Here is a 17,837-nt window from a genome sequence, read left to right as displayed (position 1 = left end):
CCCATTGGGTAACTTAATGAAATGATTCTTCAATAACTTTGGCGGTAAATCAATTTCAAATCACCCAATATAAATAAAATTTGCTGCATAACACTTTTTATTTTCCTGATTTTTTATCGTGAGTTTCCCATAGGTAGACAAGCACAAAACACCGTTTGAAAAATTTTTATACGCCGCAGTTTTTTTCTGGCAGTCATTTTTAAAATGGCGGTTGGTCAAGTTTTAATGGAAAACGAGGTTTGCAGAAAGTTATTTTAAAGTATCAGAATAATTCAAAAACCAGTGTGTTCAGAATGAAATGAACTTCAGGCATACATTTTTAAATTTCTTTTATAATGCAAGAGTCAGCCAAGCCCATTCCGGAAAACAAATTATCAACTGTTAGTCATTAAGACCATAATTTTGTTATGAACGAAGACAGACTCACTAATAATATGTTAGTTCTGTATTGAGTACTTACAGAACCACTTGCCGTACACGTTTGAGTACTGAGAACGCACTCCTTTCTTTACTAGAGCATTTCATTCAAAAAAATGGCTGAAATATTTATATGCCAATTTTCACAGGTCACTACTAAGAAAAAAAAAGTGAAAATTTTACAGAACGTTCTTTATTCCCATAGGAATGTTTCGCAAAAAAATTATGACAGACTCAACTACATTGAGAGTAACAGAGCAGTGAATTTCAGTAAATCGCAACACTTATATACGGTTGTTCAATGCCAAGTTAGTACACAAAGGCTTGAATATTTAAATCATTGCATACAATGAATGATCAAATAATTCTACTTTTAAATAACGAAAGGCAGTCATAACAGATTAGATCTCTACTTCTTAAACTTAACTTACTGATACATTTGTTGTACTACACTTGCGTAGAGTATACACACAATAATGTTTCTCTATGTACTTAGGTTTAAACTGTAGGTGTGATTTACATCCCAGATATAATTTTCATTAGAGAGTTAAGCAAACGTGATATTTCATTGCATAGTTTATCAGTATGTTCTACCAGACACCATTGTGAGTTTGAATGGAGTCACTTTCTGTACTTTTGTCTTTGCAGGTATTCACACAGTATCATTTTTGGAAAGATGAAGGGCTGTTTTTGGTCCATAAGGGTGAAAGAAATTCACCAAAACAACATTGTTATCTTCACTTCTATCTTCCGTAATTCCAAGCCACTACTTCTCATAATATATACAAACACAAAAGTCATTATTTGTCAAAGAGGATATGTTTGTAAAAAGTACTGAAGTTTGATGATAATATATATATCTCCAACTCCAGTAATATTCAATATTTGAATATACCTTGTGGAGTCAGTATCAGTTCAATGTAAGGTCTTTAAAGGGAAGCTCGTGTAACTTCTTGTTTTGTTGTTCCACCTATCCCATCACAAGAGTTCTTTCCATGTTATGAGGCACAGTCTACTATACTAGTAAATCAGTCATTTTTGTGTTTGGAAACATTAATAAAGTTTCCTTTTTGTACTGGCTGCTTGCACTGCTGCTTTAGTTAATAACCACTTCAATATTATTATGATATTCTTCATTTTCTTAACGAGGTGATTGTTGGTTGGATTAAAAGAGGGGGAAAGGGACCAAGCTACACGGTCATCTGTCCATTGTTCCAAATAAAACAATGCTCCAAGTGTGAGAATAAAACCAACGAGACTGGGAACTCAAAACGGAATAAAAGGAAATATCACAAGAACGATGAAGGGCAACAAACATGTAAATGGACAAACGGGGACAACAAAACCACAGAAATGGAATGAAAAGATCAAAACAACAAAGCAGATTACCATGGCTGGCTGACCACGAGAATAAAAAAAGGGAAGCCAGCCACTCTGCAACACATTAAAATTTACAACCCAGAAGCACTGGGGTGGAGGACACAGAGCGCCAAAGGCGGGCCACTGTCAACTGGGCGCTGCACCCACGCTCAGGCGGGTCTTCAAGGGGCAGGTGGTGACCGTGGGTCGCCCAACCGTGCCCAATGCAGTTGATTCCCTGCAAGAGGCCCGCACGGAAGACGTCCACACATTTGTAGTCTCCTTAATGACGTGCAGTTTGCTCTGTGTACTCTTATGCCATTCCGTTCCCCAAAGCCGGAAAACCCTACAGCGTCAGTCAGAATGCAGGTCATGTTCAGAGATGCGAATCTCCAGAGGCAATTTCTGCATAACCTGTTTGGCCAGCCTGTCGGCAAGTTCATAGCCTGGGATGCCGACGAGTCCTGGGATCCACACAACCACCACTGATGGGACCAGTCCGGGGCATAGATGGACTCCCGGATGGACGCTACCAAAGGATGTCGAGGGTAGCACTGGTCGATAGCTTGATTGCTGCCTAAGGAGTCAGTACACATAAACGATTCCCCGGGGCACGAATGGATATACTGAAATGCACGAGAGATGGCGACCAGCTCTGCAGTGAATACACTACAGCCATCTGTGGATGTAGGCGAAGCCAACATGACCATCAGCCATCAATGAGGCGAAACTGAAAAGTGTACACAGCCATGATATTGTGATCAAGGTGGTCATTAATTACACAAACAGATTTGCATCACACTTTGTCCTAATTTTTAAAGTAGGTGACAAAAGAATGCAGTGGCGGTTGTGTTTTAGTCCAGTGAAAACTTTGAATTTCATCCTGTAATGTAAATGTATAGTTTTCTGCAAAATTAACAATCATTTCCTTGAAATATTGGGTTTGAGCTTTTATGATAAAGTGGTGGGATTTTAAAAGCACCAACTTATCAACAAGAGAATGTAAAAATTCATCACTGGGGATTACCTGTGTAGTGAGCTTGGCTCTATTGGTTTGTACCCAGTGTTGGAAAATTACTTCATCACGCAAGATGTCAATATACTTTTTTAAGACGCAAAGTAGGTTATTTGGTCCAGGACATTCTCCACAGGTGCTAGGCATACATTTTTCACTATTAATGTCACATACCATGAAAGCCACCATGTCTTCATAATTTGCATTAAGATGGTTGTTTGGTTTGTGGGGGTCGAAGGGACCAGACTACAAAGGTCATCAGTCCCTTGTTCCATGACCATAAAAACTCTCAAGGCATAAAAACAAGTAAAAGAGGTAACAACGGACAACACAGAACAAGAAAGACGCAGACAAAGACCAGAAAACAAGGAAATAAAAGCACATAGAGATTTACAGTGGTTGGGCAACCATGGAAACAAAAAATGAAAAGCCAACCACCAAGAAACACACTAAAAACCACAATCTAAAACCATAGGCCAAAGGCCAGACTTAACACATAAAAGGACACAAACCCTTAGATCGAGCGATAAAAGCCCCCTGCACGAATAAAACTCAGAACTAGGTCTGCCATTACAGTGTCATCCGATAAAAGTGCAGGGAGCGTACCAGGCAGCATAAACGTCTGCCTAAGTGCAGTTAAAAATGGACTCCCCCAACAGGATGTGGACCACTGTCAGCACTGAGCCACAGCGGCAGAGAGGTGGGTCCCCATGATGCAAGAGATGTCTGTGCGTCAGCCAGGTGTGACCAATGCGGAGCCGGCAGAGGACAACTGAGTCCTTGCGGTAGGCTCGTAAGGAGGACTGCCACACACCAGTAGTCTCCTTGATGGCCCGAAGTTTGTTGGGTTAAGGTAGGATGCGCCATTCTTCACCCTAGGTGCAAAGTACCTTCTACCGCAAAACTGACCTGAGGCCATTCTACGAAAGGCCAATCTCCAAGGCTGGTGCATCGACAGCCTGTTTGGCCAGCATGTCAACACGTTCATTTCCTGGGATGCCGACATGACCCGGGGTCCACACAAAGACCACAGAGCGGCTGCAACAGGCAAGAGTACAGAGGGACTCCTGAATGCCATCACCAGACGAGGGCGAGGGAAACACTGGTCGATAGCTCGTAAACCGCTCACGGAGTCACTACAGATAACGAAGGACTCACCTGAGCAGGAGCGGATATGCTCTAGGGTGCGAGAGATGGCGACCAGTTTGGCAGTGAAAACACTGGAGCCAGGCGGCAATGTGTGTTGTTCATAATGATCCCCTAGAGTAAAAGCATAACCGACACAACCAGCAACCATCGAACTGTCAGTATAGACAATGTCAGAGCCTTGAAACGTGGCAAGGATTGAAAGAAAGCAGTGGTGGAGGGCCTCAGGAGGGACTGAGGCCTTCGGGCCCTGTGCCAAATCGAGCCGAAGGTATGGGTGGGGGCACACACCACGGGGGTAGACACATATGGGCCCGGAAAACAAGAGGGAGAGGGTAAAACTCAAACTGAGAGAGAAGTGCCTGGACATGAACTGAGATCTTACACCCTGATCAGGGCCGCCACTCTGGCAGATGGACAACTGAGTTGGGGAGTAGCAGACGGTACTTGGGATGCCTGGGCGAGCTACAAACATAGGCAGCGTAAGTAGCCAGTAATCACTGGCGCCGGATTTGCAGTGGAGAGAGACCAGCCCCCCACAAGTATGCTAGTGACAGGGTTTGTGTGGAGAACTCCAGTGGCGAGTCAGATTCCACTGCGAAGGATGGCGTCAAGCAACCGCAACGCGGAAGGGGATGCCGAACCTTAAGCCAGGCTTCTGTAATCTAGATGGGACTGGATTAACGCCTGATACAGCCGTAAAAGGGTAGACCGATCGGCACCCCAGCTGGTGTGACTCAAGCAATTAAGAGCGTTACAATGCCACACACGCGTTTGTTTAAGCTGCCGAATATGAGGAGCCACGTCAACCAGGTATCAAAAACCAATCCCCAAAACCGATGTGTATCTACCACTGAAAGAGGTTTGCCATCAAGATAAAGTCATGTCTCAGGGTGAACAGTACGACGCCGGCAGAAATGCGTAACGCAGGTCTTGGCAGCCGAAAACTGGAAGCCGTGCACTACAGCCCAAGATGCGCCTCGCGAATAGTGCTCTGCAACTGCCGTTCAGTAGCTGCAACGTCGGTGGAGCTGTAGTATACGCAGAAGTCATCAGCATACGAGGATGCTGAGACAGACATTCCCACCACCTCAGTGAGCCTATTAATTGCAACTAAAAAGAGGCAGATACTCAAGACGGATCGTTGCGGGAACCCATTCTCCTGAACTCGGGAGGAACTATGGGAGGCCACAACTTGCACACGGAAGGAACAAAGAGATAGAAAATTTTGTATGAAAATCTGGAGCGGCCACCGAAGACCCCACCTGTGAAACGTGGTGAGGATGTGATGTTGCCATGTCTTATCATATGCCTTCTGCATGTCAAAAAAAACGCAACCAGATGCTGATGGAAGGCATACGCCGTACAGGTGGCAGACCCCAGGTACACCACGCATTCGAGCAACTTGCAAAGAACGTTTGTGAGGCTAATGGGGCGGTAGCTCTCCACCTCCAGTGGGTTCTTGCCAACTTTCAACACAGGGATTACGAGGCTTTCCCACCATTGCGACGGGAACTCACCCTCAACGCAGATACGGTTGAAAAGGTCTAGGAGGCGTCGCTGGCAGTCCACCAAGTTTGTCTGAGCATCTAACAGTGGATGCAATCTGGCCCAGGAGCCGTTTCAGGGCAAGCAGCTAGGGCACTTTGGAATTCCCACTCACTAATGGAGCATTGTAAATCAGGGTGGTACGTGTGAAATGAAATGCTCCGACGTTACAACCACTCTTTCAGGGAGCAGAAGGCCTGCAGGTAATTCGCAGAAGCTGAACTCTGAGCAAAATGCTCCACAATGTGGTTTGCAATCGTGTCCAAGTCAGTACAGGCTGCTCCATTCAGTGAAAGTGCAGGTATGCTGATGGGGCTCCAACAGACAGAGTCGCCTAATCTTGGCCCAAACCTGTGATGGAGAGGTACGGAGGCCAATGATGGAGATATACCTTTCCCAGCACTCCTGTTTGCGTCAGCGAATGAGACGGTGGGCTCGCACACGAAGCCGTTTATAGGTGATGAGGTGTTCCAATGAGGGATGCTGCTTGTGACGCTGGAGGGCACACCTGTGATCTTTAATCACCTCAGTGATCTCTGATGACCACCAAGGCACAGTCCTCCGCCGAGGGGACCCAGAAGAACAGGGAATGTCAGATTCTGAGGCAGTAATGATGCTGGTGGTGACTGAGTGAACCACTGTATCAATGGCATCATTGGAAAGAGGCTCAATAGTGGCAATGGAGCAAGTCCCAGTCAGCCTTATTCACAGCCCATCTGCAGGGGCACCCAGAAGAGTGACACTGTGGCAGTGACAGGAAGATTGGAAATTTGTCACTACCGCACAAGTCGTCGTGCACACTCCACTGGACACACGGTAATAGGCTAGGGTTGCAGATCGAAAGGTCAATGGCTGAGTATGTCATGCGCCTCACTGAAATGTGTGAAGGCACCATTATTTACAAGAGAAAGATCGAGCTGTGCCAACACTTGCTCAACGGCACTCCCTCGGCCTGTTGCCACTGACCCACTCCACAGAGGGTTATGGGTGATGACATCGCCCAGATACAGAAAAAGTGGTGGCATTGGGCTATCAGCGCAGCTAGGACATGGTGCGGGATATTACCATGCGGTGGAAGATAGAGACTACAGACAGTAACAGCCTGAGGCATCAACACCAGAACAGCGACAGCCTCTAAAGGTGTTTGCAGGGGGACACACTCACTGTAAAGAGAGTGAAGGACATCGATGCAGACTCCACCAGATACCCTCTCATAAGCTGCCCGGTTCTTATAATAACCCCGATAGCCACAGAGGGCGTAGCCACAGTATGTAGGTGCTCTAATTTACTCTTAGCCTCAGTGTAGGTCAGTCGGTCCACAGCTTTATATTCCATGATCTTCCTCTTTCTGTAAAATCCTCCAGTCTGGCGACCAAGGTGAATGATGCTCTCTGCATTTGACACAGATGGGAAACGGGGCACATGGAGTATTGGGATGTGACGGACGTCCACAATCTCGACATGTGACACTGCAAGTACAGTGGGAAGGCGTATGGCCAAACTTCCAGCACTTAAAGCACTGCATCGAGGGAGGGATATGCGGTTTGATGTCACTGCAGTAGACTATCACCTTGACCTTCTCGGGCAAGGTGTCACCCTCTAAGGATAAGATGAAGGCACCAGTGGTAACCTGATTATCTCTCTGACCCTGATGGCTGTGCCGGACGAAATGAATACCTCACCGCTCTAAACTGGTGTGCAGCTCGTCGCTAGACTGCAGTGTGGAATACAATAGCTGGACTATATTTAAGCTCTTATGGGGCGTGATGGTAACAGAAACATCCCCCAACTTGTCACAAGCGAGTAATGCCTGTGACTGAACAGATGATGCTGTTTCTATGAAGACTGACCCAGAGTACATTTTGGACGAGCCCTCCACATGCTCCACAAAAAACTGAGGTTTCATGGACACGAAAGATTCGCCATCAACTCTCGTAACATGAGGTACCATGGCAAATAAGCTTCATAGCCAACCTTAGACTGGCGTTCCTCCCATGATGTGGCCAGGGAGGGGAACTATTTGGGGTCATATTCCTTAGCATTGAAGTTAGACTTTGCCCACTTAGAGACTGCTGGCGGCGGACCACCAGCAAGAGATGACATACTACACTTAATGGCATGTCATCTGCACTGACGCCACCCAGCCTCAGCAAGGGCCACCTGGCGGGATGGCCATTGCTGGGAGTCCTGATGCCCCAGGCAGATGGGCATCTACCCCATGGCATACGTGGAGAGTTAACAGTGCAAGCATCAGTAGAGCGATCCCTGTTTGTCATGGGGCTACAACCAACAGGGTACATGTTGGCCTCACCACAAATGGTTCAAATGGCTCTGAGCACTATGGGACTTAACATCTGAGGTCATCAGTCCCCTAGAACTTAGAACTACTTAAACCTAACTAACCTAAGGACATCACACACATCCATGCCCGAGGCAGGATTCGAACCTGTGACCGGAGCGGTCACGCGGTTCCAGACTGAAGCACCTAGAACCGCTCGGATGGCCCACCACAACAGACTGGCTACCGTGCTGGATATTAGGTGCAAGGAAGGCCATGGTCATCACCTCAGCAGAAAGCACACTGCATGGTGGAAATCACGCCCAGGAATGTATCCTCGCACAAGAGATGGAGAATGAGCGGGACTGCAATGTGACAGTGAGAAAGCCGGCTAAAGGTTTCAATGCACGATGGACACAATGCACCATGTAAGGCACCCTTCCCCAATTAGCTCGCTCTTCAGGAAAATTTCGACAGATGGATGTCGAACCCGACAGGGGACCATCACAAAGGCCGAAACATGAGAGACTCCTCTCAGTCGCCTCTTACGACAGGCAGGAATACCTTGCTCATATTCAAGCCCCTGGACCCGCAGGGGGGCCATCAGGAAATTAGCAGGTAGTGTGAAGTTATACTGCTGGAGCAACAGCTGAAAGTGAGTTTCAGCAGGTAGAGTAGAGGGACGCGCCCTATACTGGTGGCCAACGGAGTTATCAAAGGAGGAGGCGTAGTATGAGTGGTCAGACATGGCATGGCAGACAAAAGGCATGCGTATCTACTTAAAAGTCCACCATACCAGTGTGATAGCGACAGTTCATCAGCTTCTGCATGGGTACTCAACTGGGCTAGCATAAAAAAGTCAGGTGGCCAAATGGATTCCACGATGATTGAATATATTTAGATGGCATAAGATGGACAGACGTGCAGGTGCATAAACGAAACAACGGAAGTCTAGTTTTGAACAGGCAAGGGAGTGGTACAAAAGGAGGAGTGTGGTCCGATCCACTCCCCTGGAAGTACTACTTAGGACACATACGGCATTGAGAGACTGGATTCAGTGGGCGGCCAAATATGACATGTGGGAGAACCAAGACAGTTTCCTCTCAAGCATGAGCCCGAGGTATATTGTTTCTGCGAACGGAAGAGCAACAGGCCCAACATATAAAGATGGTGGAAGAAACCCACTGCACTGCCTGAAATTCAGACAAACAGTTTTGCCAGTGGAACAGCAAAAGCCCTTGTCAATGGTCCATGAGTAAGGACGATCAAGACATTGCTGAGAACCCAGCTAAAGTGGACAGGTCAGTGGAGAACTGCAACTGATCACAAAATCATTGACGAAAAAGGAGCGGGTGATGTTTGGTGCAAGACAGGCCATAATAGGGTTAATGGCTACAGCAAAGAGGAAAACACTCAGGACAGAGCCCTGTGACATGCCATTTTCCTGGATAAAGATCTCCGATGAGGCAGAACCCACATGAACCTTGAAAACCCTGCCTTTAAAATATTCCAGAAGGGAATGGGGCAGGCGGCCTCTGAAGCCCCACATGTAGAGCATATGGAGGATACCAGTCTTCCAGCATGACATGGGTTGAGAAAGTGACAAGATGGTCAACTGTAGATGGTGCACCCAGAAACCATGTTGTGCAGTGGTTAGTAAATTGCAAGAGTCGAGCCACCATACCAGCCGGGCACGAGTCATACATTCTACCACCTTGCTGGTGAGAGCCATGGGGCAGTAACTAGAAGGAATGCACTTGTCCTTACTGTGCTTAGGTAGGGAGACAGTGGTTTCACGCCAGTGTCTGGGAAATGTGCCACGTGCCCAGATGCGCTTGTACATATGAAGGAGACAGTGCTTGCCTGTTAGAGAAAGGGGCTGCAATATTTTAATGTGAACATTGTCCGCCTCTGGGGTGGAAGGTCGGGATGAAGTGAGAGCTTGATAGGCAGCACTATAGCATTCACCATTATGAGAGGAGAAGGGTATCACACCTACTGAACTCCTGACAGAGGGACCAACTGGAAATTTGGGAGGGTAACAGCACAGACAAACATCCATCCCTGGGCCTGGCCTGTATCAGAGGGTACACGTGAACACTACCTGTTGACCCAGGGCTGGGAATTATGTATTCTGATGTCAGGCTACTGAAAATTCACAACACTTTCCCAAAAAGTATCATGTTCCCAAGGGAACGGAAAAAGAGTAGCAGGAGGATAGACATGCAGCATGGAAGGGAAAAGATGTTGAAAAGTTATGGTAACCAAGCACGAACTCGCCAAAGAGTGGTGAGTGCCCTGGGGGCACCAAAAGACTGACTGACAGGCAAATATCATTTAATAACAAATAAATTTCTGAATGACAACACCTTCTATTCAATAGATGAATTTTTAGAAATAAATTAGTAATCTTTAAAAAAAGATCTCTGGAGCAAGTATTAATCTAATCCCATAAAAAAGACCATCTGTTTTGGAACAATTAGCATATTTTCTCTTTGATTAATGTATCTGTTTTCCTCCCATGGCGTACCTACAGGAGAAAATGTATTTGGATTATATCTCTCAGCATTTTAACTGCCTTATCTTTTGAATGACACTGCTTCAGTGGAGGGGGAGGGGGGGGGGGGGGTATGAGCAGCAGCTTGCGATAGTTTTGGTCTCTTCATTGAGTTGTCCATCTTGATGCCACGCACTCAAGCCCAGTGCTCTTTTGATGAGCAATGCCATGACAAATTGCCTCCTAGTACGGGTATTCGTCGCACGGAGTTCTCTGGCTCTAGATACGATGAACACATACTTCTAGGCGCACAGGGGCACCAATAGCTTCCAGTGTCATCCCTGTGGTGTTGGACAACAGTCAAGCAGGTACTTAATAACTAGTCTGATTTGAGTGTGGTACAGCCTAAGTTCTGATGTGAGATTTCTACTGACAAATTATCTTTTTCTTAGGTTGAAACATACCACAAAACACTGCCTGGGATCGCCTCGCATCACTCCACTTTTGCAAACATCTACCCAACCACCATATTATTTAAGGCTTACATCTACATATATACTAGTCAAGCGACTGTGAAATACATGTTTGAGAGTACATCCAATGGTACCAGTTATTATGGTTTCTCCCTGTTCCTATTACACACGGAGCATGGGAAGAACAATTGCTTGAATGCCTTGGTGCATGTAATTATGCTAATCCTGTTCTCACAATGCCTATGTGAGTGATACATGGGAGATGTAGTATATCCTGGAGTCGTCATTTAAAGCCAGTTCTAGAAACTTTGTTAGTATTCTTTCTCATGGTAGTTTACATCTTCAAGAGTCTTACAGTTCCGTTTCTTCCGCAGCTCTGTGACACTCTTGCACAAGTTCAACAATCTTGTGACCATTTGTGCTACCTTCTCTGTGTATATTCAGTATTCCTCTTAGTCCTATTTGGTACAAATCTCAAACACTTGAGCAACATTCTAGAATGGGTCATGCAACTGATTTGTAAGCAGCTTCCCCAACATTCTACCAGCAAAGCAAAGTCTATCGGCTGCTAACCTATGACTGAGCCTAGGGATCTGTACAAGTTGGCCAATTCCAACTGTGAATCATTGATATTATAGTCATAGGAAACCATGTTTTTCAATTTTTTTGAAGTGCATATGTTTCATTTCCAAACATTTACAATAAGATGCCAATCTCTGCACAACTTTGAAATCTTAACATCTAACTGAATAATTATGTGGCTTTTTTCAGACAGTACTTCATTACAGATAACTGCATCATCTGCAGAAAGTCTGCTGCTACTATTAATTTTTACAGTAAAGTGACCACATATTCAGTGCCAAAGTACCACATTCCTGTCCTTAATGTTCAATATCTCTACTATTGTTGTCACATCACTTCATAAGGCTAGCTTTGATGCATGTGCGCACACACACACTACCAGATTCTGGTCAGAATCAATTCTACTCGATGATGCAATAATCAGAAATGCATTAGAGATACAGTTTTTTAATTAAGTGGGTTGGAACAAAGCACAAAGCTATTGCAATCCACAACACTTAATTGTTCTGTTTATTTACAAAAGATTTCTATCCTTTTATTTATTACAATGTGGTTCTTTTAAGGTGAATGAGCACCACATTCTGGAGAGAGGCAATGTTGTGAAGTTACAGATTTGCTCAGTTACTCTTAGCCCTCAATCACGAGCTGTAAATAGTGTCTTCTGACAACAAACAATAATGATTATATGATTTATGTGGAACCTGTATCAGCTCTGCTGCTGACTTTAAAAACTTACATAGAAACAATGCAGTATGGCAGCATCAGTCCAACAAGTAGTGTCCACCTCTATAGAAAAATGTCAATATGGCATTCACACAATGTAAAAGACATGAAATTAAATGTTGACAGATAACTGAAGATTAATCAGTTGGTTGAACACTGTAATAGCCCTACAACTGTATAAACTGAGTAGACTATCAAATAAGACTGGTTAGTGATCCTATCACATCATTGGTACCATTGCAGACATGATAGAAACATCACAGTGAGAATGGCATGACAGGTTCAATTGTGAGAGATTCTGGCAACATCTTTATTGTCTCAAAGTGACATCTCATAAATGCAACAGTGAAGGTGATGTCAATCACATTTAATCATAGAAGGTATCAAGAAACTCTGATATAGTGTTTTGTGTCCTCTGAAAATGACTTACAAACATACACTGAAACTCTTTTTAGCAACTGAAGACAAAAGATTTATAAGCTTCCATAGGATTTTGCAGCAGAGGGTCAAATAAGAATATAGGAAAAGAGAACTTTAAAGAAGTTAGTTGTGTATGTAACAATTACATGTGTTTCATTATAATATGTTTCAGAACAAACTGAAAACAACTATTTTGTGTATGCTAAAAAACTTCTGGTGAGAAAGAGTGATTTCGTGCAACTTAACTAAAAATTAGTGCTGCACATCCTATTTTACAAGCACTAACTTACATCGATATTACAAAACTTTTCATTAGCGACTCCGAACTCTGATACTAAATAATTCCTTTTCTTTCACAATGGTGTACGAAAAATGACAATTATATCTGTACCGCCTTTTTTTTTTAGTTTACCGCATATAGCCTATCATTCGTTAATGGGGAACCACATACTGTCATACACAGTACGAAACTTCAAAATGCAACTTTTAATCTGAGCTGCTTGTTCCGACGGTTGCGTTTAACTGCATCTATTGCTATTATGTACTTCTGTAGACGGAATACAAGACCACGAATGTAGTAAACGTCACATGATAAACACTGTACACTCACTCACACTAAAGACGCTCGTATCAGTTTCACATAAAATAATTAACTCTTTAATATACAGTGTTCCGTATCATCATTTGACGATGTTCGTCACTTCTTACACATAACGTTCCAAAAATTTACAGCAGCAGGGTGTTGTGCGAATGAGAAATAACTTCGCCACATCCAAAACAAGCGTTGCCACTGACATTTTTGCTACCTACAGAATCAAAGACTTACGCACGTATATGCAAACGATGAATGAATTACATTTTGTCAAACAATCAACCATAATAACAATACCGACACAATGTTCAGTACGAGCGTTTCAAACAGAGTTACGTATGAACGCACTCCACTGCAAGTACAATGCTTACACCTAGCCGCTACACTTATATGTGTTGACTGAGTATTACCGATTGCGCTGACTTCGTAGTGTTTTCATTGCTGGCCTCGCTCAAGTTGGAGGAATCTTCACATGAATCAATACTCAGAGCCCTGAGTGATCTTTCCATCGCATTCACAACAAAACATCGGAACTCGCTTCTTTTTCCCAACGATACCACTTCATCGGAGTTAAAATTTCACGTATATCGATTGTTAACATCGTTGAGGGAAATGCTGTGAAACGTTTGTTCACTGGAATTCCCGGTTTCTCTATACCGCTGTCCCGCAAAGTCTATAGTTAAGTTTTGTATAATTATTTCACATTGTCAAATACGGTGACAAGCGATTTGTTATGTTGAAATGCATGGATTAAAAATCCTAGTTCACAATCGTAAACACATCTTTACTGACAACTTGTTGCAGATCATGAGCAATCTTCAGACCTTGAACAAAAAAATTACCAAGGATGATTGAAGAAAACTGCCCAGGATCTGAAGGTTTCCCATGTCTGTCCTACAGAGCCGCTTTGATCACTACAGGGACAGTTTTTGCACTTGGGTTAATGCCTGTATTATCACACTTGCGATACGGATGGTTTGAAAATGGACTTTAGGTGGCCGAAATTAGTCAAGAATAAGGAAGATACTTTTTAATGCATATTATGACGGAGCTAAAACCATTTATTTCAAACATAAATTGCAGTCAGGCACTTCGTCTGGCTTCAGGAAGCAAGTTTCCACAGAAAATGCTATTCATTCTCTTGTATATGAGCCACTATTTTTTGTATGAAGTACGACTAGGATCATGTAAAGAGGGGGCACAACAGAAGTTTTGATCTGGGCCCATTTCTTTTCTTCATATATATCAATGGTCTTCCACTAAACATAAAATATGACACAAAAAAGTTCTCTTTGCATATTACTCAAGAGTTGTAGTGAAAGATTTGGAATGTAATATAAATAACGTATCTAATAAGATAGTCAGTAACTTCAGTATATGGCTTCCAGAGAATAGATTAATGCTTAACTGTCACAAAATGTATGACATTCAGTTTCATGTAAAAGCAATACTATACTGTCCAAAAGTGGACATTCACTCATGATAACTATCATATATCAGATACACATTCAAAATACTCTGTAGAAGCTGTATGCTACCCTCTCTATAAGAATTATCTACAATGTCTCTGGCACTGAAACATGTATGTTGTTGTATTTTGAGGCAACTCTGTGAACCCACAAAAAATCTTTTAGTCCAGAAATGGGCAGTCGGACTCATCTACAGGGTCAGTTAGCGAATTTTGTGTAGTTAGTGGTTCAGGTGTCTTGAAATTTTAACTGTTCCTCGCCATACATATATTCCATCATTAGATTTCTTGTGGACAACACTAAGTCATTCAGAAGAAACTACAACATTCTTTCTGTGAACACTAGATAGAAAAACCATTTACACTTGAATAACACTCCCTTAAACAGTGTATAGAATCGTTTGCACTATTCAGCATGTTCCATTTTCAGTAAAACTCAGCAGAACTTATAAAAAATACACATGAATCCCAAGCATTCAAATCCAAGACGTATTGTCCCCTCGTGGCATATTTCAATTACTCTGTACATGAGTTCTTCAGAGTAAATGGTTACTTGTTCCATGAGTCAGATATGCAATAAAACTTTTGATGTGGTACATGTCAACAGAACAAATGAAACACTTATATATGCAACTCAAAATAAAATATAATATTTACATTGCTACATGTCAGCCAATTACAGGATTTTTCTTTAAAAATTACTAGTTACTTGAAGAATTCGCTATGGTACAGAAGGAGCTGTTAAGAAGAAAGTTCTTTAATCTACATTTGATGAATTCAGTAATCAATTTTCCCACTAGAATCACACCAGATTCCCAAACTATGATAGACAATGTATTTTTAAATATAAGTAGATACCAGAACATTAATGTAAACCAGGTTATAAATGGATTCACAGACCCAGTATCAACCCTCTTGTTAAACTATCTCCCCTGTGGAAATGTATAAGAATAATGAACAAAGAGGCAAAAGAATCCTTCAAATGTAAGTTGCAGCTAATGGACTGGCCCTTTATTTACAACATTGATAATGCTAATGACAAATTTAACTATTTTATAAATGATTTTTCTGCCCTTTTCAAAGAACCTTTTCCAAAGAAATGGGTCAAAAATATTAATCCAAATTCCAAAAGTAAGCCTTGGATCACAGAAGGCATTAAACAGTCATGCAGAACTAAGAGAGAAATTTATGCTAAAATCAGAACAACTAATGATACACAAAAATGGAATCATTATAGACTGTACTGCAAAATTTTAAAGAAAGTAATACAGAAGTGAAAAGCCCTTTTCTATAAAGAGAAAATAGATAAATCTAATAATAAAATGAAAACAATTTGGAACATTATAAAAAGTAAGACAAAGACAAAAAAAAGCGAAACAGATGACCTAAAAATCAGGCATGGGGGTAACTTAATAGAAAATAAAAATAGTGTGGCTGAAATTTTTAACAAACATTTCCTGTCAGTAACCCAACAAATTCTCTGTAGGCCCTCTGTTGAGGAAGCTATGACTTTACGTCAGGATGCATACTCCAACATAATACCAGAAATGTACATTAATCCCAGCACTGTAGAGGAATTAAAGTGTAAGAACTCTGCAGGAATAGATAATGTATCCAATAATTTATTGAAATTTTCATGTAAATGGATTAGTGATATTCTGTGCCATATTTTTGATGCTTCATTTCAACAAGGCATTTTTCCTGAAAGACTCAAGTATGCCATTGTGAAGCACCTACACAAGAAGGGTGATAGAGCTGAACTCACTAACTACCACCCTATTTCACTGTTAGCAGCCTTCTCTAAAATTCTAGAAACATTAATGCACAATAAAATTAGTGAACACCTCGTAATGAAAAGATTTATCAACAAGAGCCAGTTTGGCATTCAAAGGGGCTGTTCAATTGAGGATGCAGTGTATGCACTTACAAATGAAGTACTTGAATATCTAAATAAAAAAAAGATAGGAATTGGTGTTTTCTGCGACTTATCAAAGGCATTTGATTGTGTAGATCAACACATTCTCATGCTGAAAGCCAAATTACTTGGAATAAGGGGTGTCGCAGGTAACTGGCTGAAATCTTATCTTCAGGAAAGAAGGCAGAAAGTAATTTTAAACAGCTCAGATGAATCAAGGGATACCTCCGCTGAGTCTGAATGGACTTCTATTAGTTGTGGTGTGCCTCAAGGCTCAATTCTGGGGCCACTGTTGTTTTCGATGTTTATAAATGATTTACCATTGTATGCAAGCCTGCCTTGCAAATTTACTCTTTTTGCTGACGATACCACCATTTTCATTAGTGGAAAATCAGATTTTAATTTCGAGGAGTCAGCTAACAACATACTCTCTGAAGTGATTAACTGGTTCAGTGTTAATGGTCTCTCTCTAAATTCAAGTAAGACAAATTTTATCCAGTTCCATACAAAAACAAAAAACGTGAGAGAAATAAATGTGGAAATCAACCAATAGAAAGAATGGATGTGTCTAAATTTCTTGGAGTATAGTGGTTAGACACTGGACTTGCATTCAGGAGGATGACGATTCAATCCCGCGTCAAGCCATCCTGATTTAGGTTTTCCGTGATTTCCCTAAATCACTCCAGGTAAATGCCGGGATGGTTCCTCTGAAAGGGCACGGCCGGCTTCCTTCCCTATCCTTCCCCAAATCCGTGATGACCACGCTGTCTGGTCTCCTTCCTCAAACAACCAACCACCTTGGAGTACATATTGATAGCAAAATGAACTGGTCCTTCCATATACAACAAACCCTAAAAAAATGAGCTCACCTATGTATGTTATCAGAATTATGTCTTCCATTGGAGATTTAAGTCCGCATACTATGGGTATTTTCACTCCGTTACGTGTTATGGAATTATCTTCTGGGAAAATTTAGCTTTGGCAAAGAAAATTTTTGTGGTCAAGAAAAGGGCTATTAGAATTATGTGCAGAGTACCCCTTAGGACATCATGCCATAAACTTTTCAAAAAGCTGCAAAAAATGACCACTGTATTCCAGTACATATATTTGCTGATGTGTTTTGTAATTAAGAACCCTGCACAATTTCCATCAAATAAGAAGTATCACAAATATATTACAAGAGGCAAAGAAAATTCTCATTGTGAATTTAAGAACCTGACAGTTGTTCAGAGAGGTGTCAAATGGTCAGGAACAAAGTTTTTAACCATCTCCCTGACCAGATAAAATGTTTAAGAGAAAATGAGTCTCTTTTTAAAGCAAAACTAAAGGAATATTGGTTACATATGTCTGTTTATACATTAGAAGAGTTTTATGATGCAAAAATGGAAATAGCATTTAGATGGA

General features: G+C 42.3%; 1 protein-coding gene across 1 annotated transcript in view; it reads right to left on the bottom strand.

The window, feature by feature from the left end:
* LOC126278428 (ARL14 effector protein) overlaps nucleotides 1-13,626 on the bottom strand; it is a 50,640-nt gene extending 37,014 nt beyond the window's left edge. The window contains exon 1 of the mRNA XM_049978544.1: nucleotides 13,461-13,626. Within this exon, the coding sequence (XP_049834501.1) occupies nucleotides 13,461-13,559 (99 nt within the window). The 5' untranslated portion in view covers nucleotides 13,560-13,626. The remainder of the gene's footprint in view (nucleotides 1-13,460) is intronic.
* Nucleotides 13,627-17,837: the final 4,211 nt, after the last annotated feature.

The sequence above is a fragment of the Schistocerca gregaria genome, chromosome 6, assembly GCF_023897955.1.
Source record: "Schistocerca gregaria isolate iqSchGreg1 chromosome 6, iqSchGreg1.2, whole genome shotgun sequence".
NCBI lineage: Eukaryota > Metazoa > Arthropoda > Insecta > Orthoptera > Acrididae > Schistocerca > Schistocerca gregaria.
Note: the sequence above shows the minus strand (reverse complement) of the source record. Positions and strands in the feature narration are given on the sequence as shown.